The 15932-nt window shown below is 40.6% G+C and overlaps 1 protein-coding gene across 8 annotated transcripts in view; it reads right to left on the bottom strand.

Annotated features, from left to right (window-relative positions):
* LOC111242953 (uncharacterized) overlaps window positions 1-9960 on the bottom strand; it is a 29642-nt gene extending 19682 nt beyond the window's left edge. For 2 of the 8 annotated variants that reach the window (XR_015327327.1, XR_015327325.1), the window contains exons 1-4: window positions 9822-9960; window positions 8850-8926; window positions 8094-8455; window positions 207-276 (exon numbers count right to left, since the gene is read on the bottom strand). Coding sequence is in view for 2 of the 8 variants with exons in the window: in XM_086988371.1 (XP_086844497.1) it covers window positions 245-276; window positions 3679-3773; window positions 4245-4441 (324 nt within the window). In the remaining 6 variants the exon portion in view is untranslated. Of the gene's footprint in view, window positions 1-206; window positions 277-3678; window positions 3774-4244; window positions 6584-6686; window positions 8927-9821 lie in introns of those variants that run through there. The other 6 variants (XR_015327312.1, XR_015327311.1, XR_015327316.1 and 3 more) reach the window with 6 other exon arrangements.
* Window positions 9961-15932: the final 5972 nt, after the last annotated feature.

Here is a 15932-nt window from a genome sequence, read left to right as displayed (position 1 = left end):
TACTGACAAATGAAGAGAACCACTTCGTGGAAATGATGTTTAATTTTGGAGGATTACCTTGATGTGGTATAAAGATGCAAATGATAGCTTATGGAAAAAAATTAATCTTTGTAAGACGACACCCGTAATTCACGCAAACGTGCTACTCTTTACAACATGGTATGTGAAGCGTATCTTTTCGAGGCCCTACACAAGCCTTAACTTACAAGTGTCATACTTCTCTATAGTACAGGGTACACGTAGCCTATCCATTCAGCTCAACCTGAGTCCGGTTGCCTAGAAATACGCGATTACGCCTTATTACAATTTGATTGTTATCATGCCATTAGCGTTTACGCGATAGCAAAGGCACTCGTAATAGAACGCTTTATGGGCACGCATGCATTATCTACCGGGTCGAAAATGATTATAGCTGAATTGTTCCCTTCTCTTCCATGGGCCAGACGCTTTATGACCTATCATAGATTGGTTATCCCGTATGAAAATGAGATAACATGCATATTGTACAATTACACAGAAAGTAAGGATTCAAAGCGTCCTTACTAACTAAAGCCAGCTCGAGGTTAGCGTACGCGCCTGCACAGTTCGGTGGGGTGGGTTCTACGAAACCCTACCACATTTTATAACGAAATGATAAGATCGATTCACGAAATTAGAAGCCCAGAGCTAATTCAACGACGCCAATAATGTCAGCATGTATTGCTAAATTTTGGGGGAAGATGTTAATACTAACCGTCATATCGTTGATGCTAAAAACTGTTTCGTACTATCAACCTCAGTGCGTATAAACAAACGACGAACACGAACAGGTAGGGTTTGAGCGGTATTCTATTATTTTTAATTGAATACAATTTGTCTTTCATACGTTACCCCCAGGTCTAGCATGAAATGATATCGCGACCGCTATTTGAATAAGAGACAGAGATGGAACTAAAAAGAGAAGCAACTTTTTAGGTCTTTTATGGTTCAGGCCAGGAATAGTCTAAAATTAATGAAAGTCTATTTTTATAGAACGTTATCTCTTCTAGATGCTGCCTTCGTGACTTCGTTAAGTATATTTTCTCCTAGTTATTGATATATATCGCAATATACTAGATAATATATGACAAAAAAAAATTGTAAAAAACAACGAGTTGCATATGGTACAACTCATTTGAATTAGTGTTAAAGCATACTTAGTAGCAGCTTAATAGAATGTGAAAGTGTCATTTAAACAAACGAAGGCAGATGGAACTGGTTTGGAAGAGTTAACCCAAACTTGATGCCAGTAACCATACGGTTTCAGCATTCACTAGAAAATGACGACATATCAATGACATTGATTGAAGATTAATTAATCTGTGATGCCTCGTAAACATAAATTCACGAACCAATCTAAACAGCCAAAGGAAACGGCTCAGTTAGAGGCTTTCTTGGTTACAATCATAAGATGTAATATGTTCAGACGTCCCACGCCATGTACCTACCTTGGCAAATTTGCTAAACTCTTTGACCTTCACTACGATAAACAGGTACACAATTGAACTGATGAAGTAATCGACAATAGTGTAGCTTTGTTTGTGCGTTCTTGGCCTTTAGAGGATTATCCAACGCGTTACCCATTTACATGTGATTTCATTGATAGAGTTCTATTAGCAGGTATTTAATATTTTGCATTGAGAATAACGATCATGATGGTAATTTTGACTAGTTGTGAATCTTGGAGAGATTCTAAAACATAGAGGAAGAAACTAGCTGTCCTACTGATCATTCAACTATTGCATGTAACTTATACGTTTACTGCATGCATAACCTAACACACTACATCATTAGTAGGTCGTTTTTTTAATTTCAATCGAGAACTTGTTGCAAGTTTTCCATGTTGGTCGTAAGCCGTATGAAGAGGCAAACATAAATAACTCGATCTGCTGGAGTTCGGTACACGGTTTATGCGACCCAACATGCTGTTCATGTGTTTTTGCCTGCAACGATTCTAGCAGCTGTTAGTAGTGGTCTACTAAGAGGGGAATACATGCAAATCCCTCGTTGGATCTGTGCCCTCATTAGAGACCAGTCGTGGTCGTTTTGCAGTGTTCTCCTTCGGTAATACTTTCATCCCACTCAGCCTGTCCCAGCTCCCCATAACCCATCGTCGGCCAACAACAAAACCCAGAGTATCAACAGCAGAGACAGCAAACACTACATTTGCATGGCAGGCTCTGTTTGTAGCCACCACACTGCCAGTGGCGTCTCCCTGCACACCTGCACTAAATAGAGTACCGGCCCGACGGTCTATTAGCGTTATAGGTAGTAGTGCACATTGGCTAGGTTAGTTCTTCTCGATCTGCCAGTGCCCCTTTCTGGTTTTCCGTTCAACCCCACCGAAGTTCTGTATTCTCTAAGTACGGCAGCGCGGAGGCACCGGGCAACGGCAAAGAGTTAACTAATCCCACTAACTTCTGTCTAAAGCTCCAATCCTTTGACCGACCACTGGCTGACCAGTGGTTTATTTAAGTCCGGAAAAGTCGGTTCTTCATGGATATTCAGATCAGCTGCCGGCAGGTCATTGGCCAGGAGCTTCTGTTTTGTTGTCGAACTGACGTATAGTACGTATACACGTATATGAACAGACGAAACGTAATTCTCTACAATGACGCAGCCCCTTTACCGAGAGCTTGCTCCTACCGCGCTCGCGCCCCACAGCTTGGCGCCTACTGTGTATTAACATCCCCGTGCTACCTCTCAACAGACTTTTCCTTTGGTCTATCTACCAGTGCTTTAGGCCTCTGTTATAGTGCTAAACTCCTCCATCTGCTGCAGTTTTCGTGGCATTTACTAGTGAGATAGACAGACCTTAGCTGTCCTTTTTTTGTCGGTGCAGGCTTTGCTACTGATACCTGCGTCTCCGTTTTGGGTTAATCATCGGGGATTAGAGAACGGCAGTGACACGCCAACAAAGCTTGGCCTCGGCCCTGTAGTTACAAGAGAAGCGCCTGTTAATTTAACCTAAGGGCGAATATCGCACTGAAGGGAACTCTTGGGCTGGTTTGCTATGCTACATGTTTATAGAAGGCCGAGTCTGCGGAAGGAAAGCTGCCTGAACCGGCAAACAAAGCAGCAAGTACTGCTAGACCGCCATCATCATCGTAGGAACGACTGTGTAGATTTCTTGGAAAGGTTGTGCGTATTCATTGAGAATGACGTTGACCATCGTAGAAACAAACAGTTACTGTAAATATTAAACTAATAACAATGGCTCATTTTCTGTTTTCATTGTTAACTTTATCAGCTTGCATGTTTCTAAATTATCTATGGATTTCACTACCCCCTGCCCTAGCAATGCAGGAGTCATTGATTGTACGTGCTTATGGTACGCAAAAGGTTCTTGTATATAGAGGTAAATAGCGGAAGATATTATGAGGTCGGTTAGACAGAATGGTAAATATTTGGTAGTCTCGTGTGCTTTTCATGCTTTACTACTTAGTAAAAGGTAGCAGCTGCATAATTTAATATTGACTTTGTTCAGTATTGGCACAGTTTTGCCACTTTGTTTACCTTGATTTGTTTCTGACATGCTTCACACTTAAAGCTAACTAACTCTAATTAATTGACCACTCACCCTAATTATAAGGTCCCTAATCACAGAGAATATCGATTAGCTGAATGGTCGTGATTAATGAATAGCCAAATCATTCTAACCTATCTCCGATATGCAGCCGCAATTTTGATAGGAGCAAAGGTCGCCTACTCGCGATTTCGAGCGCAGATCAAAACATTTTTTCTCCACTGGAGACCTAAAAGGTTATACAATGTTTTGTTAGATCTATGAATAGATCATTGTGATCTGTGACGTTGTTGACGTGAAATTTTTACCGTTAGAAATATTTTTCCATTTTCATCATTTGTCTAGCAAACGTGTTCTACTTAAAAAAGCGGCAAAAAATAATACACCTGGAACCCGAATCTACTACTAAACTTTGAAATAGCTATAATTCTAACAAATAGGCAGAAATAGTGGCGATCATTTCCATAATTAAAATACAGTAAAAGCTTGAAGTAACCTATCATGGTATACACTCTGGTATCTTTAATGATGGGTTGAGTCTAGTACAAAAGTGAAGAATTAGCCTGACGGCGTTTCGGTAGAGTCACGTTAAACCTTCGATACGCTATTCACGAAAAATGTAATGTAATTTCCCATCAGTTACTACACTATAAATTTGTCGTTACAGAGAGGTGAAGAAAGCAATCAACGAAATACAGACCCAGCCACGACAGTAACAGCGTGAGATGACCAAGGACACGTACGAACGCGCTGAGAGCGCAGAATTGTGAATACCTTCGGCGTGACGACGAGGACACGGCGATGATGACACGATGAGATCAGGGTCAGCCATACATAGACGCAGTTCAGTGACAAAGCGGAAAAGAAGCCGGTCAAAAGCCAGCGCAGGAGTTCCATTGCTGCAAAGCTAGCAGCGCATGCTACGATATGACGGCATTATTTATATCCGTTTCTAGGCACGAAGCAGGGTAAAAGGCATAGAGAGAAAAAAAAACCGAAGCTGGCTGGAAACCGCAATGCCGAATGACAAACAAACCGCCACGTAGAATGCTCGGTGAGCCTGAACTCGTCGGCATGCCGCACAGGAAAATGCAGCATAGAGATTCGTGGACAAAAGGAAATGTACGATACTTGCGGGCGCTACCGGCGTGGGGGAAGGGTAACTCGAGGGCGTGAAGACGATGCACAAAGATGGCAAGACAGGCTTACTGAATGAATGCATAATATTCCTGCTTTTGTAGAGGAAACTGCAACAGAAACTGCACAGATAACCAGGACAGTCGTGACTACAAGCGCGCATCCGGACGGCAGAAAGGATACCGCGGCACTAGGGAATAGAGGACGGTGATACGAACATAAACTACGTTGCTGCGATGCGTGACATATCGTGGTCGATGACACCAGAAGCTGCAACGACCGTTGACTGACTCGCAAGTATGCAACATTCAGCCATGCGTTTTCACTTCTCATCCTGACAGAAGACATAAGCATCATTCGCCTCAAGGAACGGCCTAAGCGACAATGCTGGCTCTCGGGCTGTGAGAGCGGGGTAAATAAGGTAGGGTATGAGTTTTGTCGCGACAATTAGCCAGCCAGGTTGCCATCTAATTTGTTAATTACACCCGATATCTTTGCACTATAGTTTATTTACGTACTTACCTTCGTGATTCTCTCATACTCTCATCTTTTTTACCTCGATCCTTCGACCTCGTAGCCGTCAGTCCGTCAGAAATTCCGCCAAAGGCATGCACTGTGATAAGTTTGTTCGACTTTCTTGTCTTGCCATGAATTTTTTCTATGATCGGCTAAAAGCTCAATAAAATATACGCCCGGCTATACAACATACAGACGTAGCATCATGACACAGCGATCACTTTTTACGAAAAAATATGTGGATCGAAAAATACTTTTCACTTAAACGTGGCCTTGGCGCCTGTATGGCGTTGATGGGCATTTTCGTGCGCTTTTTATCATCGTAAGTGTCCCATAGTGCCCAAACAGGGAGTGCAGTAGATCAATAATCCATAATGTATGAGTTTTTTGCATTACGATTAAACGCAAGTAGCTTTATAGGCACAAATTACTAATTTCTATTTTTACCCATACTTACAATTAGCCTTATGTTACGATCCTATCCACCAATGCACACCAACCTCTGGTTAATCTATAACGATTGCTCGCGCCAGCCACTAGTTCTAACTTTTCCGCTCAACTGGTTACATATTAGACTGGTAAGAGGTGTCAAACCTTGGAGTGTCCTACGAAATTCCATTGAATGCTCTGTTTTTGCGTAACAGCGTGTCTACCGAATTCTTTCCATCTTGTCTCCACTTATGCAGAACATAAGGCTGTGTCTTTTCCAGACCGACCGACTCTCTCTTTTGCGATGCTCTTCAATTTTCCTGTTCTTCTATTCGGACGCTGCATCAGGCCATTGTACCTTATACATGCGACCGCATCATCCTCCTATAGCGACACTCTCCTAGAAGTTCTATCTCAGTGTAACTCCTATAGCGGCTTAACTGACCATCTTGAACAGCTATTCCGTTTGCTTTAGGGATTTAAACGACTTGATGAAACGTACACTATGTGTAAATGCATGACCGCAAAAAGCCCGCCGATGTCAACGATGCCGCCGCCAAGTTCTTCTTATTTCTTAGCCAGAATTCGCCGAGCTCATTTTGAGCGTTACTACTAGTATTTGGGGTAACAGCGTCATGTCTTGTATTCGGTCGGTCGGTCGGTCGGTCGGTCTGGCTGGCTGACGAGACCGGCTGAACCCGCTGACGCATCAATGCAGAGTAGAAGAACACAGAGTTTTGGAATGAAAACATCTACAAGGACTTAATGTAGTGGAAAATCTTCGCACGGCCATTGCAGCTTCTTTTTTCGTTCACTTCTAGAGATTTGGTAACCGACAGGGGGCGTTGTCTCCGCCCGCTGTCTCACCTTCGGTGATGGCCCAACGTTCTCGTAGTAGATGACAATTTTGGCCAAAACGAATGACGACAACAGCGCCGCCACGAACTATTCGTTCATCTGAAATTGGGGAAGGCTATGCTGAGTTGGCGGGGTTCATCTTGATGATAACAAAAAGGACCGCTCTGGCTGAAATTCTCCAACTGTTTCAAACCGGCCTTACCTTTTTGACTCGTAAAGCTTCGGCGTTAGCGGCAGAACAGAAATATAATCTGGCTTTGGATGTTCTATGCGACGTAGTAAAAGAATCCCTTTACAGAAGGTTTTACCTAAGAAATTTTTAAGAAGATTTAAAAGTTATCTCTGCTGTGTATGGTGTTGCAAAATTCGAAGTTAAGCGTGATAGAGCTCAGTAGATAAAACAGTTTTCTCAGATAGAATTATAAAGCGCCGATATTCGTTTCGAGTTATAATTAGCGACAAAAAAATAAGCTGTTGGATACCATTTAGAAAAATAATTGATGCTGTGAGCACTACTACCTCAGTTGAAAAGTTACGACATGTTCGTTTAAAACAGAAACTGCTCTTCCTTTGACACCCATATGAAGCCAGTTAATTAAAACCAACTAGTAGTAATAGGTCGACTAATGAAAAACTTTAATATACTAAGCTTGATTGTTCATCTTAAAAACTAAAGTTGCTTAAAAACTTTTCATTATGGTAGAAGAGTCTGCGCGGGCATCTGCACAAATCTCAGACTCTCTTTCTTTAGTTAGTGGTCAAACTCTAATGAATGAGGTCCAATAAAGCTAATAAAATGGTGAAACAAATGCCAGTTGTAGAGGCTTTATCACGTAACATTTTTTTCTACCCAATTTAGTACCTTGATAAATTGCCGAAAGCTGAAGACTCCATGGGTGTTTTAGGGACTTTTAACTACAACGGTCGCTTAATGCCGAGGAAAAACGTTAGCGAAGATGTCGGATATTTTCGATCGATAGGTTATAGATTGCACGGGATATTTCTTAGCAAGAATTCGGGACTAATTTTTTTCTTGTGGAAAAAAGCTTACTAGATCGGGTAATTGTTTTAAGCTTATAAAAAGGCAATCACCTGAGTAACGTATTATTTATAAAATAGTGACAAGTATTTCGGTTTGTCGCTAGTATTACTGGTTCGGTAGCTAATGTAGCTAGGAATACGTCGGCGGCATACACGGTAGCGATTACAAATGCTTAGAAACAGTATTTGTTTCCTCTTTTAGCTGTACATTATTGGCATAACAATAGCGTATAAGCGAGCAAGCGAGAGAGAGAGAGAGAGAGAGAGAGAGAGAGAGAGAGAGAGAGAGAGGGAAAGACGTTGATTTGTGACGTCTTCCTGTGCCCTCTGCCGCTCCTGCCATCACGACCATCACTCCCACCACAACTACTATTAATACAACTGCTATGGTTGTCGTTACCGCTGGCGCCACCACAGCCTGTATTGCTTTTGCGTCTGCTGCTATGTACACTTACAGCATATAAGCAATGAAATATATGGATACAGGGTAGAAATGTAAGGATAAATGGCATTCGGTTAGCTAGTTAAGGATGATGAGCTGCAAATATAATAGACAGCTGCTTCTCACTGTTTAATGATTGCTTTCAGCTCCTGTTGCAACTCCAGGCTAGCAGTAGAGCTCAGTGGTGTTGAGTGTCGAAGACCCAGCCTTCTCCCCTGGCCTGAGGCCTTACGCCCTTTATTGTTGAGGGCTATCGCAGGAGCTTGTTCTTAATGGCATCTTTGGCGCTACGGCGTATCATCGGATCGTGGCCTTGTACTGGCTCGTATATAACCTCAATAACAGTTTCACTTATAATAACGGTTGCACACAACGATCTGTGCGGCGGTAGTCACACTCGCGGTATTCTCGTCGTACCACCGTTGGTGCTCTCCTCAATCCGATACCCCGAACCGCCGCGTCACCATAGGACGACAATTACCATCACCCTCAACAACAAACAACAGTGTTAATAGCAATGCGGAAAATTAGCGAACTTCGGCGTAAGGATGTGCATTGTGCCAGACCACACTATCTATGTGACTACTATCATGTTTGGCAATATATGGCGGATTATTTTTCGCAGGTTTATTCTAAATAGAGGGCTAAAGTGAATCATACAAAGTACAATGACTATTTAATTGTTGTTATCTGTATTACTATTACTATGATTATTATTGTTACTATCAAGTAAGGTAGCTGCGTGGGGGTATCGTTTGATTTCGCATTATGTAGCAGCGATAACGGTTTTAGTCCATGATCCCGGCGAACTCTGTACCTGTCAGGTAATAAGTAATGATTCATTAACTCAACATTCCAATAAGTGTCTTGTTTTTATCTTACCTTCACGTGGATTCTATGAGATGATGCGATGTATAAGGACTGTGAGACCCTCTTTGAAAATCCGCAGATTAGCACAGCTTAAAAGAATTAAAACAACAATGGGTGCCGGTAAATTAAGTAGTCCCATTTAAACGACACCCCAGGATAACACAACGTCACCATATTGTCAAGTAACTAGGACGTTCATGGAAATTTTTTTTTTTTGTAACAAAGTGGAATCTCTCCGATTTAAAGGAGAACAGTACGTCGTTGGCTAGGGGTATTTTCTTCTATTGCCAGAAGTGGCAACAGAAAATGAAAGTCATTGCTGCTATAACAAAACAAATACTACAGAGTAAGCATTATTCCTGAAGGTACTATTAGTTAATTGTATTAGACCACACATAATGCAATCGAGTGGTGAAATATTCTGTGCACGTATATACTGCTACGGCCCAGGTCATTGAACTATCTAATGTCAGGATGAAGACCAAAGCCGAAGACCCTGGTGAAGCCATGACGAAGAAAATGAACAAACTAGTAAAGTCAATCGATCAAAAATACGTGTCACTTTCTCGCTACCGATTTGTGTTACGATGTGAAAGCCATAGAAGGGACTAGAAGTACGGAATCAGTTTTTGTGTAAAATTGTCATAAATTATTTTACAGAATAATAGATATTCCAAAATCAAATATATTTTAAAATTACATTTTCAAATATTTTTAACACTAACTGATTTTTATTGTTTTATCAAATCAGCATCTCGAATAAGTTTAAGTAAGTGAATTTTATCAGTGGTCTCTTTAATCAGCGGCTATGTTTTTGAGTTTAACCGATGCTTGTACATAATTCATCGTTCAGTGTTCATTGTTTCTTTACTGTAGAAGCAAAAATCATTTGTAACGCACTACTCTGTACATATTCAAGGGCCACCTATCTTATAGCTCTAATTTCTCTCTAATTATAAGTGCACACTTCAATTATTGAATTACCTTATTAATCAATAAAAATTTCTTTTTGGCTCCACTTATCCACGACAAATACATAGATGGGCACTGCTATGCAATCACTAACACAGCTTCGCAAACTTCACTGAGCGTGAACCCAAGCGCGCTCGACCGTCTCGAGATGTAAATAGCGCGTAAGAGCTACACTCAACCTGGCCCCGTCAAACGTCGTTCAACCTACCGAAAACTCAGTCATCTTGAACCTCTTGAGCGGAGGTAATCCCACATGAATATTTGGATGATGGAATGACCAAACTCTCCCCTACGCCACCCAACTACCTCGAAAGTACGGCTGCCTTATGGCGGCGGTAGCAGGCAAAATGTGAGCAGACGATTTGTTCTCCATGAAGAGTTTACAATTAAATACTATTTGCAGAGACAAAAACAGTAATAGTCGCAACGTTCGAGAAGGCACAGGCGCCCAAGCTATACGGCTTGAGCGAAGGACCTTGAACTCGAGTAACTTGCGTAGCAGAGACAAAATTCAACTATCGTCTAGTGTTTTCGTCTTTGGTTGACGAGGAGCGGTTGCAAAGAATCCCTGTTAGTCGTTGTGAACGGAGGGTGTCCTCAGTCCAAAGGATTGGCCTGTGTCATCACTTTCGTATTTACGCTATCTTTTCGTTCTATGTTGGCAAAATGACAAGACTTAATGACGGCTTTCATTTCATTTAAAACAAGATGTTTTGCCACGACACAACGATCAACAAACACGTCTGCCATGCGCCTATGTTTATTCAACAGATAAGCACATAGGTCATTGTTATAATAGACTTTTGTTTCTGTTAGCAGCAGAAAGACTCATCATGACGATGTCACAGCTGATGTCGTGTTGATCGTTGACAACTGAGTGTTTAGGGCTCAGCTGAAGCAGACCATCGAGATTATGACGCTCAATGGATCGCAATTTAAGTTTTTAATTACGGGGTCAAGCAATCTTTCGAAAGGTTTGTGAGTTCGACGAAGTTCTTAGAATAATAAAATGTACGTAAAACAATTAGACGGACGAACGAGCATCCCTACTGCCGTTGAGCGAGAATATACTGAATTTCTATTCTTTACAGAGAAGTATGTTAACATGCGTCTGACGTAACAACTCCACGATTTGATGACACTAGCTGTAGTTATTGGATTTGCAACGCTCAAATAGCGACTCGAAATATAAAAGACAGTATTGGTGATACGGACTACATCAAGCACCAATACCTAAACAGCCTTTTTGTTACGAATAAGTGTTTTTAATTAATAAATATTTATGGTAAATATTCCGCTCATCGGTGTGTTCATGACCCTGAGAACTCTATTAGGCCCAAAAAATCTTTTTTTTTTTTTTATTTTATCGACATTATGCAATTTCTGTAATCTGACCTTCACTGACTTCTACCCTCACTTTAGAAAAACAACTCCAATCAATTGATATGTCAGTTGAAACTACCGTATTGTACAGCTCGTTAACATGGGGGCCGCGTGATACATACTATCAAAATAGCGCGCGTCACATGCTGGTAGAAAGCTCCTTACCGAGCACAGAACGGTACATCGCGTCGTAAGCTGATCCTACATACTCAGGAAACTCCATGTCAGTTTCAAATAGAAGATGATTAAAGATGACGACAACTATTACTGCTCAATGGTCGGCTTAACCACGTACTCTGCTTTGAAATCCACTGACACCTGCGCAGATGGGCAAACAAGCACTTATCCCTAGTTCTTTATCATAGAGTACGTTTGCGTGATGAGGTTCTGTAACGTTGCGACATTCGGATAGTTTTATTGCATATACACGTCCTGACAAATAACTTTTCCCCATATCGCTGTGTTTAGCGAACAGATAATTGTTTGCTGCAAGATTGCTAGAGTTCGTTGCGTAAGGCCGTGTAGAAGTTTCAATGTGGTCCAATTGGACTAAGTTGAGTAACTTCAATTACGTAGAACTGGCAACAAACTAGACTGGGAGCCATTTAGAATGAAACACATGAAGTTCTCCATCCGCAAATATTTTACAGGCTATTAAAGAGCGTGAGTTCATAGGACTCACCTTGTTCCTTATATAAAGGTAAAACACTAACGATCAAAGCCGCTTCATAAAAATGTTTCATATGCTTGCCAGAGCCTATTAGAAGAGTTGGAGGAAAATCGTAAGGGCTTCGTAAAAGGCAGCTTCCTGTATTGTTAAAACGATAATTCTTACAACGAGCGGTTAAGGGAATGAGTGTGTTATAAAACTTAGACTTCAATGTGCTAACGGTTTGTGTTCTAGCTGTTTCCTCCGTATTGTGTGTATTCTACACACAAAAAAAGGTATAGGATGATAATAAGTTTCACTAGAAACGAAGCATATAAGGGATTTAATATTATTTTTGCATAAGATAGTAGAAAGTGGCTTTCAGTGCGAACTATTTCTTCTCACGAGCATACTAAGGTTCTACATAACAACGACTTGCATCTAAAACAGGAGGTAAACGATGGATGCGACAAGGAGCAAAATTCCTAGCGAGGCTTAAAAGTTACAGTTATAAATTTCTTGAAACATTTCATAATCCAAAAGCAACGCAATGAAGCCTCTGTAAGAGCATCTGGCTGCAAATGCATTAGATACAAGCGTTATGAAATAAAGGTAAAGGTAGCAAAAAAGTAGAAGTTTTTCTAGTTCCAATCATATATACAAGTTAACAAAGCAATAGATTATACATGTATTATAGTGCGTTTTCCGATCACTGAATTTTTTTGAATTTTAGTATTTGAAACAGGCTATTACGATTAAAAGTAGCAGCATCTAAACGGTACATGATAGATAGTATATAATTAGAATTATACGAAACCGTTACGAGCAAATCTGTCGGACTTTGGAATTACTCCTGAACTAGTTGAGCTAAGATGATAATTTTGCAATATGCGTAAAAGTACTTCCCAGTATCTTTTACACAATTGTCTCATCGGCATGACAACATCTACACAACCATATGCCTGATATTCGCAAACCATTATATTATCTCCCTATACACGGCTTCTCAAAGTAAATCGATAGTGGGATATGCTTACCTACCATTTGCTCTTTTTGGCATATAGAAAGGCCCGTAGTCACAAGGACCGAGATCGAGAACAGGTTGCAACCAACATAGGACATTGCTTTACTCAATTTAAAAAGTAATTTAAGCATGGCGATCAGGTCTGACATTGTCGCCAGGTAACCAGAGTGCGCGCTTTCGATTGCCGTGCCAATGGTCCTTTAAGCTTCTTGAGGAACTTGAAGTAGTGGGTCGCATTCATTGTTTCATTTTAGGCGGCTATCTCATAGTTCCAGATATCTCTGACGTCCAATGAAAGTACTACTACTACCACTTTACGCCTACACCTACTCTACACTGCCACCGAACTCCGAAGGCGACGCCACTCTCTCGCCTGCTTCGTCTCCTGCTGATGGTGAAGAATGATTTATCCCTTGTCTATTGCAACTGTACCCAGGCGAGTTTGTTGTTGATCACAGTTTCGCGAAGCGCACGTGGAATACATCCGACTGGCCTGAAGTCAACTTACGGCGCACCCATTTTTTACTCAGGTCCCCCATTTTAAATATTTGAATTGTGATTCTGTAACACGTTGTACGTGTAATGCCAGTTTTTGCCGACAAAGCCCTTAAACGCTAAGCTCTACCTTCGCATAAAGCCTGTTCGACCTCTTCGATTGCGGTAATGCGTTCCTACCCTTCGAACCTCGACATCTGGTTTCCTCTTTACTTCTTCAACACTCCAGTCCCCATTCTTACAACGTTTGCACCATTGACGTACTGCACCGTTCGTTTAAGGCCTCCTGATGATTTTACTAATCTTCGACGAATTTCCGCCTTCAGGGACCAAAAACTTGACGTTCATTTTTGAGGCTAAAAGATGTTTTCCTTCTCAACTACTCAACGTCGTACATAAGGTTGAGCGGTTTTCGCTCGCAAATTTATAGAAAACTCAACTATTTACTAGCGAAATTTTAAAACGACGACGAGTTCAAGGATCATTTAACTTAGAGTCCGTCAAGTTCCCCCTATATATATATATATATATATATATATCTATATATATATAGAAGTTAGAATTACGGCCAAATATATATGGCAGTAATTTCTATTTTGCGCAAAAGCAGGTACTGCTGTCATCCCTGTATTGACACAAAACTACATCAGCGAGGCTACTGCTTCTGCGGATACACAAATGAATAAGAATCAAGTGGGCCAAGCTAAGTAGCTCGCTGCCGTATCCGCCGTATGTCTCCTTTTCCTTGGGTTTCGCTCCTAGGGCCACACTACTACCAGATAGAGTGGAACCCAGAGGCAACTAAACTGGGTGAAAGCTACCCAACTAGGAGACGCCTATGCAACGCTTACCTTTCTATTAGCGGTAATAATACAAGTAAAAAAAAATGTTATGGTTATCATTTAAAATAGATGACAGTCCTCAGAACTAGAGGGATCTTTACTTGCAGACAGGTACGCGAACACAATCTGCATCGTTGAAATGCATGAATGTAGCTACCAATCAACGTTCATCCACCTGCAGTACTCCTCGCCTGACTGTTTTATACGTTTTTTTCTTCTGTGTCGCCATCCTCTCTTTTCTAGCTTGTCTTATTGGCAAGCTAACGGAAGTAACTTAAACCGAACTGCGAGAAAACTTGGCTTCAGAACCCGAAAAAACTGGACATGTAGAATTCCCACTCCAACCACGGCTCCTTGTACACCTGCAGAGAGGTGTGATAAATCTGTTTCAGTTCGAGTACACTAAACCGATCTGATATCTGCACACAGGAAAACGGGCTATTTATGCTCAAGGTAATACCAAAAAGTCAATTACTCAACCAAAGATAAATGCTGTATTACAAACAACAATATTATATATAAATGACATATGGAAAATAAACAATTGCAAGGTATTCACTGTGATTTATTTAGTTTTATACGTGTTTATTAAAAGCGCAATCGAATCTCTGTGTGTATGAGCTAAATGTGACGAGAAGCTTGCTTTGTGAATCAAATTCACGTATTCTATTTCTAAACCGCACCTTGTATAGGGCCATGTATGTTTGTCGTCTGCTAGTTAAATGTATGAAGTTTAATGACTTACTGCTTATGTACCGCATGCGATCGTAATGTTGTTAGATTAGTGATTTTATTTAATATGTACGTTAAATTAGCGTTTTCTCAGAATGACGGCAGTTAAATCGGCTTGCGAGTGTATATCTAGCTGTTTATATGAAGGAAAATATGGTAATTGTTGTATTATAACGGTAACATATAAACGGCAGTTTTTCAATGGCTGGAGGACTAAAGTCGAATTCGTACTTTTAAAGCACTACGATTCCATGATAACCCTTTTGATCTTATGTAGTAGTAAGCACGCGCATTTCTGGGAAACATTACCATGGTTACAAACTTCAACTTGTGAATACAAACACTTTCTTCTTTCTTTAATTTCTTTATTTCGTAGTTATCTGTGAAAGCCACCGTCCTTATAAAATATAAGATGAAATAAATAAACGCTTTTTTGCAGACAAATAAGGGAAATTTCATTAATAATACTACTCATACTTTGTTAGGATACCTTTGATAAGATCGTTTCCATTCAAGTATACCAACTTATGAAATGAAGTCGAGGGTGTTTAGCGTTAGCCAACCCCTATGTAGCTGCGGTAAATTTTAGTAGTTAAAGGTTGATGAAGGTGTGCTCGGTTGAAGTTCATTACTGTTATCCAATTGACAGGGCCACATCAGGCTCATATCAGAATCTTGTTAATTTTCTACAAAAATTTATATCGACTTGTGCTGCTGTTAGAGTTCCACTAATAAATTGTGTCACTTTGAGTATTTAGTATAAATAGCAGTACGCATAGAATTGACAGTTTTATGTGGACAAACAATATAATGATCGCTCTTAGTAGATGACTATTTAACCTAAGCCGATACTTACAATTTTTCATTCTAATACTTATGTATTATGCCAAAGAGGAGGAGGCAGGCTCACAATGGCAGAGATGCAGAAAGCTTGACTACACAAACTATATATACTATTCAATCAAGTTTTACATTGAAAGATCATTAGGATCGTCTGA

This window comes from Varroa destructor, unplaced genomic scaffold, assembly GCF_002443255.2.
Source record: "Varroa destructor unplaced genomic scaffold, Vdes_3.0 BEIS01000001.1, whole genome shotgun sequence".
In the NCBI taxonomy this organism is placed as follows: Eukaryota; Metazoa; Arthropoda; class Arachnida; order Mesostigmata; family Varroidae; genus Varroa; species Varroa destructor.
The sequence above is the reverse complement of the archived record's forward strand: the minus strand, read 5'-3'. Positions and strand labels throughout refer to the sequence as shown.